Source organism: Protopterus annectens, chromosome 1.part1 (assembly GCF_019279795.1).
Source record: "Protopterus annectens isolate FY-2018-M chromosome 1.part1, PAN1.0, whole genome shotgun sequence".
NCBI lineage: Eukaryota > Metazoa > Chordata > Ceratodontiformes > Protopteridae > Protopterus > Protopterus annectens.
In genome coordinates this window covers 552331958-552350622 of record NC_056726.1, presented here as the reverse complement: position 1 = coordinate 552350622, position 18665 = coordinate 552331958, and the positions used below count along the sequence as shown (strand labels likewise).

General features: G+C 34.6%; 1 protein-coding gene across 1 annotated transcript in view; it reads right to left on the bottom strand.

Moving 5' to 3' along the window:
- Window positions 1–18665, bottom strand: part of LOC122814860 (phospholipid-transporting ATPase ID-like) — a 2026011-nt gene that overhangs the window by 91070 nt on the left and 1916276 nt on the right. The window contains exon 25 of the mRNA XM_044087143.1: window positions 8421–8666. Coding sequence (XP_043943078.1) covers window positions 8421–8666 — 246 coding nt within the window. The remainder of the gene's footprint in view (window positions 1–8420; window positions 8667–18665) is intronic.

The following is an 18665-nucleotide window of genomic DNA, read 5'->3' as shown; positions in this document are numbered from 1 at the left end:
AGTCGCAGTGCCATAAATTCTCCAAGAAAAGGTAGACATCTACTTTCACAGCAGTCCGCTGCCTGTTGTGCTTCACCAGCTTCTCAAGTGACTTTGAAACATTTTCAACAATCAGCAACAACAGCCTGATCACCTGTTTTCCTGCTAACTGGTAAGATTTTTTTCTGTGTCACATTTTTAGTATTGATGCTACTAGACAGTTTGCATATTATTAGACATTTTAGATGTTATTAGACGGTATGGATATTATTAGACATAATTCATGTAGGAGTAAACCAAGCCTTAATAAATTGCAATGTTGGTATACACAGCATATTAGTAAATGTAAAACCTATATTAGGGCAGGTTGATAGTAAGGCATTATGCAAATGTATTACAATATTTGACTGGTATCTCAAAGAAAACCATGTGGAGTATGACAAATGTTTATTGTGTGATTCAACAAAAACTGCATTTTGTGTATTATGCCATAAAAAAGTATTGCATGATAGACTGTGAAGACAGATCTGTTCATGATAAAGAATTAACTAAGATTAAAGTGTTTCCATTATATTCAGATGTTGAACAGTTATGTCCTGTCACCATATGTAAAAGATTAATTTCAAAGTTACAACAGAAGTCAAATTAGTTACTGACAGGACCTCTAGTACATTTTGTTACAAAAGAATGCAATAAACTTCTAAGAGACAGACACAATGAGCTCAGGAAGTTTAGACAAGTTATACAAACATTTTTCAAAAGTGCATAGGAGTTTTACATTCAGCAGAACAGGTTACTAAAGAATGTCAGAAAGACCATGCAACATTACAGGAAACAGCAGTTGCAAGATGAAGAAAATAGATTAGCTAAACTGACAAGGACTGACTTCCTACATACATTGGGAAAGAGCAGGAAACTACAGCTGATCTGTACAAAAGAGATATATTTTATAATATGTTTGTGTTTTGAAAATGGTTAAGCATACATGGTAGGATGGTAAAATACAAATCATTCTCAAATGTTTAAAACTTCCATTCAATTAAAGCAATATATTTATCAGTACTGCAGTAAAGTAGAGCATATGACTGCCATTCTCATAGCATAGTCAAAAGGTAAATTATTATTATATTATAGTATATAAAAATTAAATAAAAATAGTTAATAATAGTAAAGATTTACAGTCACAGCACTGACATGCTTGTATAAAGATTTAAAGTCACAAGATTGACATGCATGTATTTTCTTTTCATACAATGCACAAGAATAACAGGCAGACAGCAAATATAAATAATGTAAATATAAACGGATTAGTTAAGCTAATATCTATTTATTTTTTACATTTTTTTTATAATTGTATAGTAACACCACACCAAACAGTTAAAGTTCTGAATTTTAAAAATTAATAAAATCACAGATGGTATTAGTCAAACATTCTTTGTAAAATGAATGGCAGAGCAGTTAAATAAATAAAAAAATACTGAAATCAAAAGTTAAAAAATATGTAAGCTAATTGTAAAATAATGTTTAGTTTGTGCAGTTATGCAAATCGCAAATATAATACTAATGCTATATAACTGCATTTTACTAACAGATGATTAAAGGAAAAATGCTAAAAGGGTTAACTGAAATGTGAGCTCAGACCCTCCTAGACTGGATGAATAGTTACAGGAAATGTTGAGCAGATAAGATAAGAAACAAGACTGATTGCCAAACAAGTAGCTTGAGTTTTTCTAAAAAAACTTATTGTTATTAAAACATAATTGTTAAAATGTTGACATGCAACACTATTTGGTAATCAAAATAAAACATCACAATTGTGCATATATGTCACTGATAAAAGTAAAAAACCTCAGTTACACCAAGTATAGCCAGCAGATGGGTTATAGTATACATACAGTTCAAATAAAGTATACAGGAGGGTACAAATAACTATTATTAGAAGTAGACAGCAAAGGCAACAGAAACGATGATCAAATCAGACAAAGGTCTATAGTTTAATAACCTAATAAAGCAAATGTATAACCAAAGTGTTGGGCTGGTATACATTTTATTCTCACAGCATAAAGCAAATAAACAATAGTGCAGTACTACAGGGGAAGGGGTACTTTCTTAGTTTTATACTGACTGTGTGAGCAGTATTGCAAAAGGGTATAAAATAAAGCTACAGGAAGAAATATCTCATTCCTTCTTGACAATACTATTTCAGGGGGAGGGGAAAACAGGTATTAGTGCATTAAAAATATTGGTAAACAGATTAAACCTGACAGGATAAGATATTTTACAGGTTGCTAATAGCTATCATTCTAGTTATTATTGTATTGTTTAGTGTTAAATTGTATTTACAACCTGTTAAACTGTAAAGCTACACAATAGATGACTTAAAATTGCTTTATTAAAGCTATACAAGAAAGAGTAAAGATATGTAAAAACTGAGCAAGAATGGTCACTATTTTTAATATGTTTTGGCAAGACAATGTTGGTATGCAAAAAGCATAAATGTTTCTAGTTCCTGGATATGTAGTTGCCTCTGGTGACAATTTCACTGGATGAGACATAAGAATTTTCCAAGATTTTGCTTGATGTTAATGTTACTAAATTTGTAGGTTGGACTATGTACAAATACAAAAGAGTTCAGTACAAATTAAATTGTCTAGTAACAAATATGTGGATAGCTACTAGATTGAAATGCATGAATAGCAAACAGTCTGTGTAAAGTGTACAGGATACATTGTAACAATTTCAAAAGTAATTTGTCAAGTTGTAATTTTATTACTAATTGTAATTTTATCACTGGCTTTTAGACCATCATTTTATCTGTACTAGTATTGGTTACCCCAGTTAAAGGAAAATTAAATATTGTAGTCATACATCTAATGGACTAATATGTACATAGCATTCTTTAGTATATACATCATGTTTTTTTTAAATCCTCAAGTATAAAATAATTGCATTCAAATATTTATTATCTAAGCCCAGTTCAGTACTTTATGTTCAGTTCACGGTCAACCAAGATTTTAATGGGCAGTTCAGAGACATGACCATAATGTTATGATTAAAATGACATTGAAACGGTATATTTTCAGCAGTGTATAAATGCTTGGAGTAGCACATAGTTTTTGCCTCTTATAGATATTAGTCTGTCTCTAATCATTTGATATAAAATAATCAATAAAAGTAAAGATTTAATTCAACAGGTGCAAAAAGTTAATAAAAGAGTACTAAGTCATAAATTAAATTCTGTGATTGCAAAACAATAAATTAATCAAGTTACAAAATAAAACTAAAGCAGACACAGCTCATAACTGATAAAATATTTTCACAGAATGGTCGGTAAAAGAAAAAGTTGTTAAATATTCAGTTTTAGTAGTAATATTTGATATCATTGTATTAACTATGTACAATTGCATTTTGACTTGTGTATCAAAAGAGGACTAAAGATTTTGTTTCTTAATGTGTTTTGTATATAATGTGATCAAAAATACATATCAGTATAAAGTGTTTTAAGTATGTTTTAAAATAAAAAGAGGGAATTGTAAGATTATGCTCAACAAGGTTTTAAGGTTGAAAGTAACTGTGCTACAAATATTCAACATATTCAACATAAATAAGGAATAAGATAAAGCTTGCTTAAATGTAGAAATAGAGTTTAGTAATATGTGATTAGCATCCATACTAAATGACTGTGGCTTAAAAAAATAAGGAACTTGCTTATGAGTGTATTATACACACATCAAGAAAGCTGACTTCTTACATACATGACAAGAATGTAATTTGCTTTCTTTATAGAACTGACCACAGGACATGTTTAATCCACAAGGCGTTTCCTTGAAGACAGTTTACTTATCAGCATTTGCACAAGAACAGATGTGTCAGCATTTGCGTCATCAAGGCAGTATCTTTCCAAAACCAAGAGGGTGTGTGTTTAACTAAAAATATATATAAAGTCTGTATTAAATCCAGTTATGTTAGGGATATTGGTAGGGACACATTTGTCCTGAAGTAAATGTTATATCTCTCACATCATCTGTACTATATGAGAAGTAAAGTAGAACATTTTCTGAAGCTGTAACAGAAGTACGTGTGGTTTATTATAAAAGTTATTGGTTACTGCTTTTAAAGACAGAATCCAGCCAGCAAGACTTCAGTGTCTTAAGAAGACTTCAAATCCATCACAGTAAGCATCAGAGTAACAGCACAGTGCTTTAGCACCTTAAAATGAAATTTTCAGTGAGTTTTTATTGGATTTGTGTTTAAAAACAGGAGACTTTTATTGCCTGCAGCTGTGAGTGACTGGGGTTTTTGCATGCAACTTTAACTCAAACTGTGGATGTGCTCTAATATTCCGTCCATGAAAATTGCAACAGAGTCCTACACCCAGTTTAGAAGTATCAATACCAGTGTGGTCAGAACCCTCACTCTGCAAATGCTGAGACCAAATGGCATGTTGCAACAACCTCAGTACTTGGTACTCTTGTAGCATCTTCCACATGTTATTCCAGAAATATGGTTGTTTGTCTTTTCTGGGACTACAAAACACATGTAAGTCATACTGACAAATTCCTGTGACTCCCTGCCATATCCTGTGCAGTGATCAGGATGGAATATGCACTGGTTTTCTTGAGTTAGAAGTTCATCTGTTAGACAAAGTATCCTTGCTGTCACCATGACATAGGCTTTGTTAGGGAGGCTAAGAAGTGTGATCCCTGTATGATTAAAGCACACTGTCTTGTCCCCTATCCACTTTTTGAAAATGAGGATCATCATCCCCGTTTGTCAGTACAGAGGTCCTGTCCCTGTTTTCCACACAACACTAAATGACCATGTTAGCCAAGTCACCCCAACAGTATGAATTATGTTCTGCATTCCAGTCAGATTTCATGCATTCCTACAGCCTTGCTACAGTAGGGTCCAATCAGCACTGTGATATCTGCCAAAATAGGACCAACCCTGGCAGCTGCTTCATGCACTGTTTCCTCAAAGCAAGGCATAATTGACAGGTTCTGGAATTTATCAGTGTGGTCCTTTTAACTCCCAAAAATATCTCTAGATGTGAGATTAATTTCTTCACAATTGCAGAGAACAGCTTTGGCAATTTCCTGCCCCCTCTTGTCAGTAACTAGTTTGGTAGAACCTCTCTGAGGTTATCCAGAAGTCATTGTCCTTGTCCCCTCTTCAGTACTCCCAAAAAAGGCCTTCATTTCAGTGATTTTTCTAGCTGCTGCCTTCCTGACCTCTCGATACCAACTGACCAGGTGCAGATACCAAACTGCTGGCATTGCACAGAAGACCTCTTTCTTTAACCTGACAGCTTCTTTCATTAAAGCTATTCACCAGCAGTTCTTAGAGTTACCACCATTACAAGTATCAACAACCTTCCGTATACAACTTCTTGCCAATGTATCAACTACTGAGGTCTTAAACAGAGTCTGTTCAGACTTCATATCCTTAGCCTTCCCCTAGTATATCGGAGTGGCTGTTCTGTAGATGGTAGTTAAACTTATTCCACACAGAAGCATCTGTTGCTTTTGCTTTCCATTATGCACTGTGGAGTCTCCCTTGCCTGAGAGCTAGAAGATGCAGACTAAAGTCTGGTGAAACACCTCCAAAGTCAATTATTGATTACTGGGTCAAGGTGCTTCACTACCCAGTACATTTATAAACAACGTTGTATTTTGCCATAGTATTCATTATGAATGATTCATAGCTATGAGAGTTCATTGCTGTAGTTCAGAACAGGTTTGACATTTTTCCTAGTCATGCTCCTCCAGGAGATCCCATTTGACATTTTGAAGTTTCCCAATACAAATACAGAGCCATTAGGTTGTATCCCACCAAGCACAGATGCCACGCTCTATATAAAAGTCAAATACTCTGAATAGCTACTTTTTATATGCATATGCACGGGAAGAGGGTAGTGATTTCTTTACTTTGTCTTTGAGGTTTATTGAAGTAACTGTCTTGTTTTCTAGGTGTAAGGCACCCAGCAGGGGGCATGTAAGTATTCCCACCCTATTTTTGGCTTGAGAGGCAATTCCACAGTAGGAGAGTCCATCTGTGATTGAGAAGTCTGGTACAAAATTGCATGCTCTGTAAAGGATTAGGGCCTACTATATCTAGTTGGTATTTTTCAGTTTGCTGCACAAGCTCTGCTTCCTTCTGCAGCGGTGAGGTAACATGCCCTATCCCAAAGTATAGATTTTATTGCCAGGTTCTAGTCTCTTCTAATCTGTTGACATTTTCTGTTTCTCTCAGAGCATGTTATATTCTATCCTGTTAAATGCACCATTATTGAACTTGCAGACATTAATAAATACTTTTGTGAATGGCTGTCATTAATCTGCATGTTAAGATTGCCATTAAATAAGTGAAAGTTCTACCCTGATTTTGTCAATACGTTAATTAGTGATAAACTGTTGTTAAATGGTTCTATATACAAAACAGTGGCTTAAGATTGGGTCTTTGCTCATATATAAAATTATGGGTTCAAGATATGGATGCAAAGTAATTCACCTCCAAAGCGAAGTACAGGAGATGAATCTTGGAATCCATTTCAAGAATATATAATAAGGGTTATGATAAGTGAGACCTAGTCATGATTATATGTAGTGAATTTAGCTTTACCTACTCGTTGTACTAGGAGATACAGAGAAAAGTATAGGAGTGCAAAGTGTTTTACAGGCAGAAACAAAGTACCCATGTGAAAGAATGGCTTTAAAAGCTGTTCAACTCTTCTTTCTGATAATGTTTTTGTCTAAAAGTGATCAGTGTAATGTTATCAAATATGCCGAGCATGTATGCTTTATACGTGATATGTTGAGGTGCTATGCAATCATTTCATATAGCCCACAGTAAAAAAATAAAATAAAATAAATGAATGCTGGGGCTAAAGTAAAGGACCATTACCCTGCACCAAGAGTATATGTTTGTCATCTTAAATTTAGAACCCCCTTCCTTGTTAAACATGGGTTTGAAATGGGCACACTCAGTATTTCAACTCTATTATACATGCTTGTCATTTGTTGAGATGATAGCATCACCATGTCTCTTGAAATATAACTGCTTAGCCTAATGGCACAGGGACAGAGTGCTTGAATGTGCCTCTGGTGACCTAAGATCAGTTATTGACTAGGGAAGCCAGAAGATAAACTGGGGGGATAGACTTGAATGACCAATGGCCAACTTGCCTATTTCATGAGAAAGGAAAGAGATATCACTAGCTGATAGAGACCTGCGAGTGAAGCAACAGGAACGCAAGATTTCAAATTATACCCACAGGGTTGTAGATACCTTGCTCTGCTTGTATGAGAATGTGCATGCATGAGTGCAAAAAGCCACTGCAGGCTAACCCCAAGACAGTAAATAAGAATGTATGCATTTATGTTTCTCTGCCTGAATAACATTTCCTCTTACACTTTGTTTTGCACAAGCAGCACATTATACCCCCTCCTCATTTCTGAATATGCAGCATTCATTCAGAGTTGCAGGGAGCAGCCTATAGCCAGAATCTGCTTGTATTATGTTGTGATTACATCACAAATAAAACAAGAAAAGCAATCATATGTATTTCAGTTGGCAAGAAAACAGTTCTGTTTCAGCATGTAGGGTGAAGTATAAAGCTCATGAGGAACCCATTGACTGAAATAGCCCAGGGCTCAAAGTATACACTGCTTACAAGGGTCACAAACTTCCTGACTAGAAAACTCCAAGATTTATAGAAAAGTAAAACCCTCAATCACAACAGGGCTAGAATCCTTGGATTTTTCCTGGATAATCTTCTAACCCTTACTGTCACCACTCTTATGTGACTGGGCATAATACAGCTACTTCTTCATAATCTTTAACTATCTGACTACCATCTACCCTCTCCATTAGTACCTCTGTTCCTCTTTTACCTGCACCTCCTCAATACTCCTCCATAACTTGTAACAATCTTCTTCCAATAATTGCATCACTGTCTCCTAATCATTCTCCATTTACAGCTGATTCCATCTGAAAAACTTTCACAATTAACTTTCTCAGAATGTTTAGTCTATGAGCAGTGAATATTTGAATACATTTTTTATCTTGTGCAATCATTCAATCAGTGCACAGTTAATTAACATGTACCCTTACTTGAGTACTTCAATGTATTACATCAAATCATAAACAGTTACTGTTCGGTGCTTGTATCATAATAAACACACGTACTTAGCAAACAAAGGCATATAATTGTTATTGTACGTCCTAGAAGTAATTAATCTTTGTTTCAGAAGTTGTTTGAAATCAGTGATATAGTAAACAGTATGTGGCAGTTGTGAGTTGACATAAAGCACTGACTTCTTCTCATTTGTGCAGTAGAAATAATTCCTAACTTTGAGGGAAAAAAAAACAAACAAACAAAAAATTCCACCCACCAATAATAAGCTGGATGAAGTAATAATTGAATTATCACAGATACTCACCTGTACAGAAACAACCACAAGCAAACATGTTTGAGCCATTAATGCGAAAGACTGGTAGTCTGAAACAGTTCTTCCATCATCCCTTACTGAGTCATACATTGCCCCATACGGTATGAAGAATAGAATAATTGAACTATAAATTCCATGCAGCACACATTTCACAAACTCCTTCTTGTTGAAATATATATTCTGCTGCCCCGGTTTATACAACTTTGGAAATTCAAGACTCCAGCGGTCATTCACATCCTGAGAACATAAAAGCAAGAACAAAAAAGCAAGACCATTAAAGCACGATCTTGACTGACAATCTGTCAGTTGATACAACTTATTTATTTATTTAAGTTTGCTCACTAGGTAAGTTGGTTTCCCTGGACCAGTAGCAATACAAACATGAGGGACTATACAGACATTAAACTTTGAGGTATAACAGGCAACTCAAATGCACAATTAGTTATAAAAGACAGTTAAACTGTAAATTAGTTAATTCTACACTAGATTCACAAAGGCATCACGGACAATATTTCTTGGATAAAACATCACAGCTGAAATGACATAAGCATAAGAGCTCATAATGTATACATTGCTGTAAAATATGAGATTCTTACAACTTCTTCAAAAAGTTCATATAGTGTTAGAAATTGCATTTATAAGTTACCACAGAAATTAAGCAAAAAGGAGCTTGTCAAGTCAGTTTTAGCATTGTTAGTAGCTCAATTTATGTAGCTAAATCTTGTTACCTGATAATTGGACCCATTGATTTTAAATATTTTAATAAGTGGGTTCTCAAGAAATACATTCATTTCTATTTATATTTTTGACACGGTGTGCTGTAAAAATGCTTAGTAGGTAAAGTAAGCATTAATGTGGCTTTCTATATCAGAGAAAAAGAGCAGAGAAAGCAGAAAAGAGAATTACATTACTCAAGAGTCCAGTTTGGAAAGCCTGACAAGGGTCTGTGCTAATATCCTGTGACAATCACAAACAGGATGGGAGACAAAGTACATGTCAAATGGCAAGCACTTAAATAAATACATTCAGAAGTGCCTTTTATAAAAATAGAACAACACATTTTTGGTAACTAATTCTGCTGCTTGTAGAACTCCCTGGTATATAGTGACATTTTGGAGAACCATTATAACCATACGTGTCAACTGTCCATATTTTAACAGCATATCCAGTATTTTGCTCATATATTTGTTTTGTTCCTCATAAAATTTCAGGCTTTCTGGCACTGAGGACTGAAGTCACCAAATAACACATACATTTGAGTTTCAGACTTCATATCCTTCAGAAAATTGCATGCCAATGCAACAGCTCTTATTCTAACCACTCTCTAAATTCATAAGAACAATACTTAAAAAAATCAGTCCCTGATTTTAGACCTTTGTCCTCACATTATTTTTGGCTTAGTCCAGATTTCTTTCACTTAGAGATTGAGAGGTATGATTATAACAATTATTTAAACCTGCCTATGTTTATAGCAAGAGGTAATGGGTGATAGCTCTCAAAGACTTTTTTTAGTGTACTTAAAGGTTTCCATGCTTGAATTTCCCATAGCCTAAAAACTTGTAGATGTCTCTTACCACACAGCTTACAGAGATACAGAGGACTGCAAAAATTAGTGGTTCGGATGATACACAGATGGATATTTCTGTATCTCTTTCCTTCATGTTTTATAGCTGCAGTCAGTAAGGAAAGATAAAATCAATATATAGTAATTGACTAGAACATAATTAAAATGAAGAAAAATAACTTAGCAAAGTGTAAACAATAAAACTGAAAATGTGGTCTTTGGGGGCTCAGAAGCAAATAGATGATTGTACTTGGGCACACTTTTTATCTAAGCTGGTATCTAGGTTTACAGCATTACACCTAAGAAATACCTGTATCTATGCATGAGTTAAAGGTTTGGGAATAGGTAAGAGGACAGGTCATCATTCAAATGTTCTGAGAGAATGAGGGAATGACAGAGACAGAGAGACTGTGACAGAGGCAAAAATAAATTACAAAGAAGACAAATATTTTGTAATACAGTCATCCAAAATTTAGAGCAAAGACATAAAAATTTGAGAGACATAAGAGCACATTGTTTTTTAACTAACTTGTTTAGGTACTTTTACACACTCATTTATGGGATCATTGGGATCTAGTAAGTGGAGGTTCATCATCATTGTAATGGCATTACTGAGACTGTCAGATGTTATGGTAGCCTGACACATAAACCTTTCCCAAGCTGCTACAGTCCCTTCCCAAACCACTTGATGACCACGGTACTGTTGCTCTTCAGATCTCTGATGTCATCCTCTGCTTTCAGTGTAGTAACAGTCCCTAGGCCATGGCTTCTACTTTTGAGGAAAAAAATTGTAATTATTTTCCGAATACACTGTTTTGTCTTGGTTTTGTATGCTTGTTTGTCTTCTGATTTTCTGTACAGCAGTTATATTTGTTCCAGTGGTGTCATTTTTTTCAGCACTTGATGATTATTTTAAAAAATCCGGTTTATTATGAGGGACAGACTCTTTATCCTTTTGAGGTTCTCCTCCGTTGTTCAGCTTTCCTTTTCAATAGGCTTTGCTAAGTCTTTAAAAGTGAAATGTGTGCTCCATAAATGTGTCTGCAGTAATAAGATTCTATCACTTGACCAACATCAAGGTTACCTCTTCTAGCTAGGGTAAGGACACAACACATCTGAGTGGATTATTTGCCATAACTTTACTTCAGTGACCATAAAAATCACAGCAATCAACTATGGTTATACAAATTTCCTGTTAGAAATATGAGACCTGAAATTGTGACTCTAGACACTTAGAAACTTTTGTTGTCTTAAAAATAGGGAATTCTGAAACATCTTCTACACCCTGATATGGGGGGTGCCCTCTACATCACTGCTGCTTATATATACTAACACTGAGATTACTGCATGTGGTTATGGATAATACTGTGAGATACTGCAATTTCAAAACATACAAAACACTGCTGTCTGTTAAATATTAAAGTTAACCTTTACTGAAAATTCAAAACCCTTGCCATCTCATCTTCCAGGCATTTAAATAGCCCCTCGTAGGCCTGGGAGATGAGGTGCAAGGTGTTTTAAATTTTCTTTGTTGCCCATCACTACTTTCCTCACAAGTGTGCTTATCCTGTACCTAACCCGACACATTATCTTATGAAAAACTCTTTAACAGTACAACTAAAGAAGATACTCTCACACAGATCACATATACCAGAACATGTGAACAATACTAAACCTTTCCACTTCCTTAATCCTTAGTCATACCCTTGCACATGCACACTCTTATACCTAATGCTAGAACGTTTGGTGTATTTGAAAGTTATGGCATAAATACATACTCTTACTTAATGTGATCATAAGCAGATCCATACAGAAAAGGACCACTCAGTGTTCCTCTTTTTAAGTCTTGCACTCAAAAAGTGCTTTAAAAAAATTTACAGAGCAAGAAACTGCTAAAATGTAAGTATTCTACTGAGTGAACTGTACTCATGTCTGTCTATCTATCTATCTGTCTATCTATCTATCTATCTGTCTGTCTGTCTGTCTATCTATCTATCTATCTATCTATCTATCTATCTATCTATCTATCTATCTATCTATCTATCTATCTCTCTATCTATCTCTATTTTTTATGCAGCTGATAAGGAAAATAATTGAGTTATTTAGTTTGATGTTGATGTATTGCCTAACACTGCCAAAAGTTCAAAACAACTTTCAATTTATTTATATACAGGAGATGTACAGGAAAAATAAGGTTTGGAAGTTTACTTTCAAGAGTTAGACTAGAATACAGTTTTGTTGAGTTATAGGTCACAAGCGTGATTTGAGATAACAGATTGCAGCCAGGGTGAAGAAAAATATAACAGGAATTGCCATGGAATCCATACCTGCCAACTTCTTACTGCAAACAATCTGGACAAAGCCTAAAGTAAAGGCAGAACAAATGCCCCAAAATAGGGACAGATTTTAAAAATTGCTCTTAGAAAATTAGAAAGTTGCTAGAATAATATAATTATAATGTTAGAATGCTAGCATGCATGTTTCTGACTGATATAAAGTATGAAACTCAAATGTCTTTCATTATTTAGTAACTTCAATCCTCAGTGTTTTGCAAGAAAACCACAAATTTTATAAGGAGCAGACCAAAAATATGAGTCAAAAATCTGAACAATCTGGGGAAATGACAGTTGGGAGGTATGATGGGATCTGATTCTTTAGAATGTTATTAATAATATCATGTGGGAATTTGAAAGGAAATAATACTATAGTAGATGTATAATGGAAGGTATGTTCTTGCTGATAATGTAAAGATCTTTGTCAAGGTTGACATTATGTCATAGGTTAGGTTCATGGTAACAGAATAAGGATGCTTTAAGATGCAGGTGATGTCAGTTGTATAATGGTTAGAAGTTAATGTAGTTATGTATAATTATACAGTTTAGGTTTTAAAATGAGAACAGAAGTATAGCAATACAAATGAGAAATAACCAGAAAATGAATGCTTGCTGTGGGAGGTCATTTCCTGCCCCCTTTCAGTTTTCAGCCAACCACAGTACCTATCTGACACAACCAGACTGAAGGGAGAGCAATATGAGCTTGTAGATCTGGTCTGAATCAGATACTTCAAAAAATGGACTATGAGCCCTAGCCGAGTTCCTTCTTAGGCATGAGCTTGGCTTGAGCTGACTCTGGCTCACTTACCTTTAAATTCTGTGCATTTTTGTTTTTTGTTGCGTGTGTGTGTGTGTGTGTGTGTGTGTGTGTGTGTGTGGGGGGGTGTTTATCACACTGCTCATTTCCATCAATAACTCCAGGTACCAGACCCCCGACCACACACAAAAAGAAATAGATGCCCATAAAGTTGAACATGTTGGTATTATAAAAAATTAGACTCGCTTAATGTAAATCTTTATTTACCTTGTCAGCTGGATTGCAAACTAGCTACTCAATAGATTCCAAGATGTGGAAGTTGCTGGTTTCCTTTCTGAATGTAAAATTGTAAGCAGCATGGTGAAACTGGGATCAATTCTAGGCCCTCTCCTGTTTGGAATTTATTTTGCAGATATTCAAACCACTATCTCAGAAGTGTGGTTGACCAGATTTGCAGATGAAACCAAACTTGGCACTGTTGTTCACTAATCCACTGACACAAAATAGCTCTGGCAAAGGCTGAAATGTGCACATACATAGTGCATCAAAAGTGGTCTCAGACTAAATAAAAAAGTGCAGTAGAGCAGCATTTGGCAGAAAAGTTGCTGCCATCTTATATATTTAAATGGTACTCCTCTTCAGACAGATACAGTCATAGGAGACCTAGGCACTTCTATGGATATAACTCTCTCTCTCATTCAATCATCATGTTTTCACCATAATCAGGAAATCCTTTTATTTGGTCCAGCGGACTTCCAAGGGAATATTTTCAAGATCCAAGAAAGGCATCCTACTGCAACTCCTCCCTTTCCAGACCCATCATTATATAGAATGCTTCTTTTGTTATGTACAAATCTAAACATATTGCTCAGTTGGAAAGGCCCTAAAGATTTCTAACCAAGAAAACTAAAGGGTTTAAATCTTTCTACTACCTCCATAGCTCAGCATGATTCTTATACTTAGTGGCCTACAGGTTGCTGTCAGATGACTGGTGTCTTCCTTTATGACCCACAAAGGCCCCAGTCCTGTTTGATCTCCTGTTTCTTTACAAAATCAGTGCCTCTACAAACATCAGAACTAAAGACCTAAATCTACACCAATAAATAAACAAAACGCACTGGAGAAAGATTCCTAACAATGTATTCATAGACTATGAAATAAGTTAACACTACAGGTCAAACAAAGTACTTCTTTGGCTACATTTAAGGTTGGTCTTGATGACTGGATGGGTGGACACAAATTTGCACCAGGGTTATCATGTACAGGTGAGCACTTTTAAGGTCTTAAAAAGGGTCTGATTAAAGGTTTATATGATTAGGGATCTTATGGTCCCTGTTATTGTATGCCTAGTATGTTTGTATATGAAATAGTTTCTTTAACATATGAAAGACTAAAGCATGCCACATTACACATGTACTGGTGTATAACCAACTATTTATTTAAAACTGCAACCATGCTCAGAGCTGGCACCTCCCTGTTATTGCCCCATGCATATCTCTCAACTGTCAGATTTTTGCAGAATGTCCAGATTTTTGCCTCATATTTCAGGTCTGTTCCTCATAAAATTTGTGCTTTTCTGGAAAATCAATGAGGATTGACGTCAGTAAATAATGACATACATTTGTGTTTCAGACTTACTATCCTTTAAAAAAAGTCATGGTAACACAAATCCTGTTAATTTAGCAACATTTTTAGTTTATAAGAGTAATGTTTAAAACCTGCCCGTATTTTTGAACCTTTGTCCCCCCATTATTTTAGGCATTGTCCAGACCTCTTATGCTAAGAGGTTGAAGTCTATGGTCCTGTTTCATTCCAGTTAACTTCACCCATTCTGTTGCCCTCTACTTCAGAGTCTCCAGGCTTCTGTATCAGCATGCCAGGCAATGACAGATGAGCAGCTGTTGGCTAGTACTGATATAAATTCCAGCACTAAGCAATAATTTGAACAGCATCTGATGAAAAAGCACCACCACTAAGAAGGATTTGCAGTATTTACTACAGGAATATGTTAGAGCTACACTCATGCAACTTTGTAAGTGAAGTATCACAAGAAACTAAATGGTTCTAATGTTATTCACTGGAACATACTTCTCCTAAATGTAATTAATTCAGACAAAAATGATAATCATATAACCACAAGCAATTCCTTGCTGGATGCTTATTTTTTAAAGATGTTAACGAAAATATGAACTGTTATGATACTTGCAAAATTAACAATGTAAACATAGTCAATAGCTCTCAAACTTAACAAGGCATAGTACATTTTTCTGCAGCATTATCTAAAACTTTATCTGATATCATTTAATAGTTTTTAAGTCACTTGGTTTTGGTAACATTCATACAAATATAAAAAATATTGCATATCCTCAAAAGGAAAACAGCTAGCAATGTATTTAGTGTAGTACACTCTACATAGAGATTTGCAGTATAGTTTTCTTTCTCCCATCATGAGACATTTTATATAATGTTCTTCAGTGCTGTGCTACGTACTCAGTAGCTATGAGTAAAGAAAGAAGAAGTGACAAACAATGAGTACTATATCAATAAGTAAAGATAAATATCTCTTGTGACTTCAATATAACCCATATAGCTTAGGCTACTGCAGCAGTGATCAATATGAAAAATACCATGCTTTAACTATCTTTCACCTACAATCATGTGACCCAAACCAACCAATCATTATATATATAAAAAAAAACACTGGAAGGAAGTCAAAATTCTATGCAGTTCTAAAAATAGAACATTTGTACAAAATAAAAATTAAAAAAGTATTTATTCTAAACACACTTAACATTTTGTTATGGGGCAATTGTTTTAAAATGCTAATTTCTTATAAAAACATACATTTTATCATTTAGCAATTGTTTTAAAATGCTTATTTCATCTTAGTCTTAAACTAGTGTTCATTCTCACACCGCTGTGGGAATCAAAATGTGTCTCTTCATTTCTGCCTGCAGAAACAAATTGCTTTATATTACCATCCCACTTGATATTTGTTAACATTTCCAGTATCTGACAGTGCACTTTCTTTTTCCTTGTATGACTAATAATGCATTGCTAATGCATTTTTACCATCATCTCTTTTTTAACAGGTAACAACTGTCCTCTAACTTTTTCATGTAATGTTCTTACATTTTGCCATGATAAAAACATTACATTTCCAAGTGACAACATATATTAAATGAGTGCTGTTTACAGTCTGCCATATATCCAAGAAAATACTTTATATTTGAATCTGGGCATATAAAAAAATATGAGTGAATTTAACATAATTACAGGTACTAAGTTGTTCAAAATTGCTGTTCCACCTTTCCCCTATCTACGGGTGCCCCCACTAAAAAAATATATATAAATAAATAAATAAAAGAGACATTTTTAAAATGTATTTCTTTTAAAAATTTATTATTACTGATAATGTAATCAGAAATCCACACCCTGAAACATTTTTTTTTCAAAACAGCCCAGGATTGACAGACATCCTGCCTTTTGTAGAAGGCGGAAACATAAAGAAGCAACTCATAGGATTGCACTACAAAGCACTAAATAGCCCCTCCTATTGGCTCAGGCTGTCACAGGTGACTGAAACAGTCTGACGCTAAAGGGAAGAGTTTACAGAAATGAGTGCGAGAATATTTTTTACAAGTATTTTCTTTACAGGCACACTCCCTGCTGCTGCCAACTTTTAAATGCAATAATACTTTGTCGTCAATTCAAAGGATCTCAGCTGGGATCCTCCAAACATCTGTAATAAGTAAGTGTATTCTCTTCAGTTATTTTCTTCAGCCATCTTCCTTTTGATCTTAAATTTTCTAATATTGTACTTTATGTGGAAAGTTTCATATTACTTAACTGTGCCCTGATCACAAAGTAATGTTAGATAAATTTCATATTATAACAGATAAACTGTCTACTCACCTACTTAAAAATAGTTTATATGTGGATATGTTTTTGATATTTGGTTTTAAGTCAAAGAACTTATTCTGTCTTGTTAACATTCAATATAAACTATTTTTAAGTAGCTGAGTAGACAGTTTATCTATTATAATATGAAGTTTATCTAACATTATTTTGTGATAAGGGCACAGTTAAGTAATATGAAAAATTCCACATAAAGTATAATATTAGATAATTTAAGATCAAAAGGAAGGTGGCTGAAAAAAATACTGAAGAGAATACACTTACTTATTACAGATGTTTGGGGGATCCCAGCTGAGATCCTTTTACCTGACAACAAAGTATTACTACATTTAAAAGCAAACACTCTTTCAGGTAGATGGCTAGAAAAACAATTTATTAAAGAGGACCCAAATATAATGATGTTTGGGAGTTAAACAGGAAATTGTGGTTCACTCTCTTGAATGCTTTAAAGACTATGAATAACGGCTCAGTGAAGTTATCTTTGTTAGGCTTAGTCAATATATTATCAGTAAGTGTGAATTGATTGGCTTGAATACATCTTCCTTTTAGGAATCCATGCCAGTGGCAGGAAATATTGCTGTACTAACAGAAAAATAGATAATTTTAACTTTTAACTGCTTTTTCAAGCAGCTAACACAAATGTGGCAGAAATGATATAGCCTTGTTACATTTGAAATGGGTATAATGACTGATTCCTCCCACCATTTTGGGAAGGAGTACTAATAAAGGAAATATTAAAGAGATGCCTTGTTTGTGGAATAATTACATGAGCACATTGCTTGATGAACCAAGGGTAAAGCTGATTTGTAGTTGATAAGAGACTCACTAAATTTGTTCCATGGCGATAGTCCTTTCTGAAATAAAATTGTGGAATAAAGGATCCTAAGAGGGTGAATAAGTGCAGTGTGGTTTAAGGGAGGACCACAAACCTTTTAGCAAACTCTTCAGGAGTGAATGAATCTGTGTGTTATTGGCTCTTCAATAGCAAGTGAGATTATTGATTTCTATCCAGAATTTTCTTAAGGTTGTAAAACAGACATTTGGCAGTTACTTAAGTACATTATTTCATGCCATCTGATGGCCTTTTTAATATGTTCATGTAGTCCAGTGTACATTATAGTTCTCAAAAGAGTGAGCTTGTTTCCAAATAATTATTCACTAAATAATGATGGCAGAGATTTGAGTCTCAGACTTAATATCCTTCAAAAAAGCATTCTAATGCACAGCCTGCTATTCTAGCACTTTTCTAAGGATATAAAGGTAATATCTGTCTCTGATTTGGTCTTTTGTCTACCAAAACCTTTTAGCTTTTTCCATAAATGTTGAGATAAGAGGATGAGGCATAGGGGGTTACAGGGTATTGCACACTTTATTCTGACAGTACTAAGTGACACATCAGTTAGTATTGCCTTCTAACAGAGGTTTAGTCTTCTGATTGAGTTTTTGGTCGTCATCCCTTTTCTGTGGAGTCTGACTGTACTCCCTGGCTGTGTGAGAGTTTTATCTACCTGCTTCTGTTTCTTTTTCTAATTTTTCAACCGTATTATATATGCCTCTGGCCATTTGTATTTTTACTTTCATACCAATTTAAAACCAGAGGGGTACATAGAAGGCAGGTATCCCAGGCACTATTCAAAGACAGGATTTGCATGTCATAGTATTTA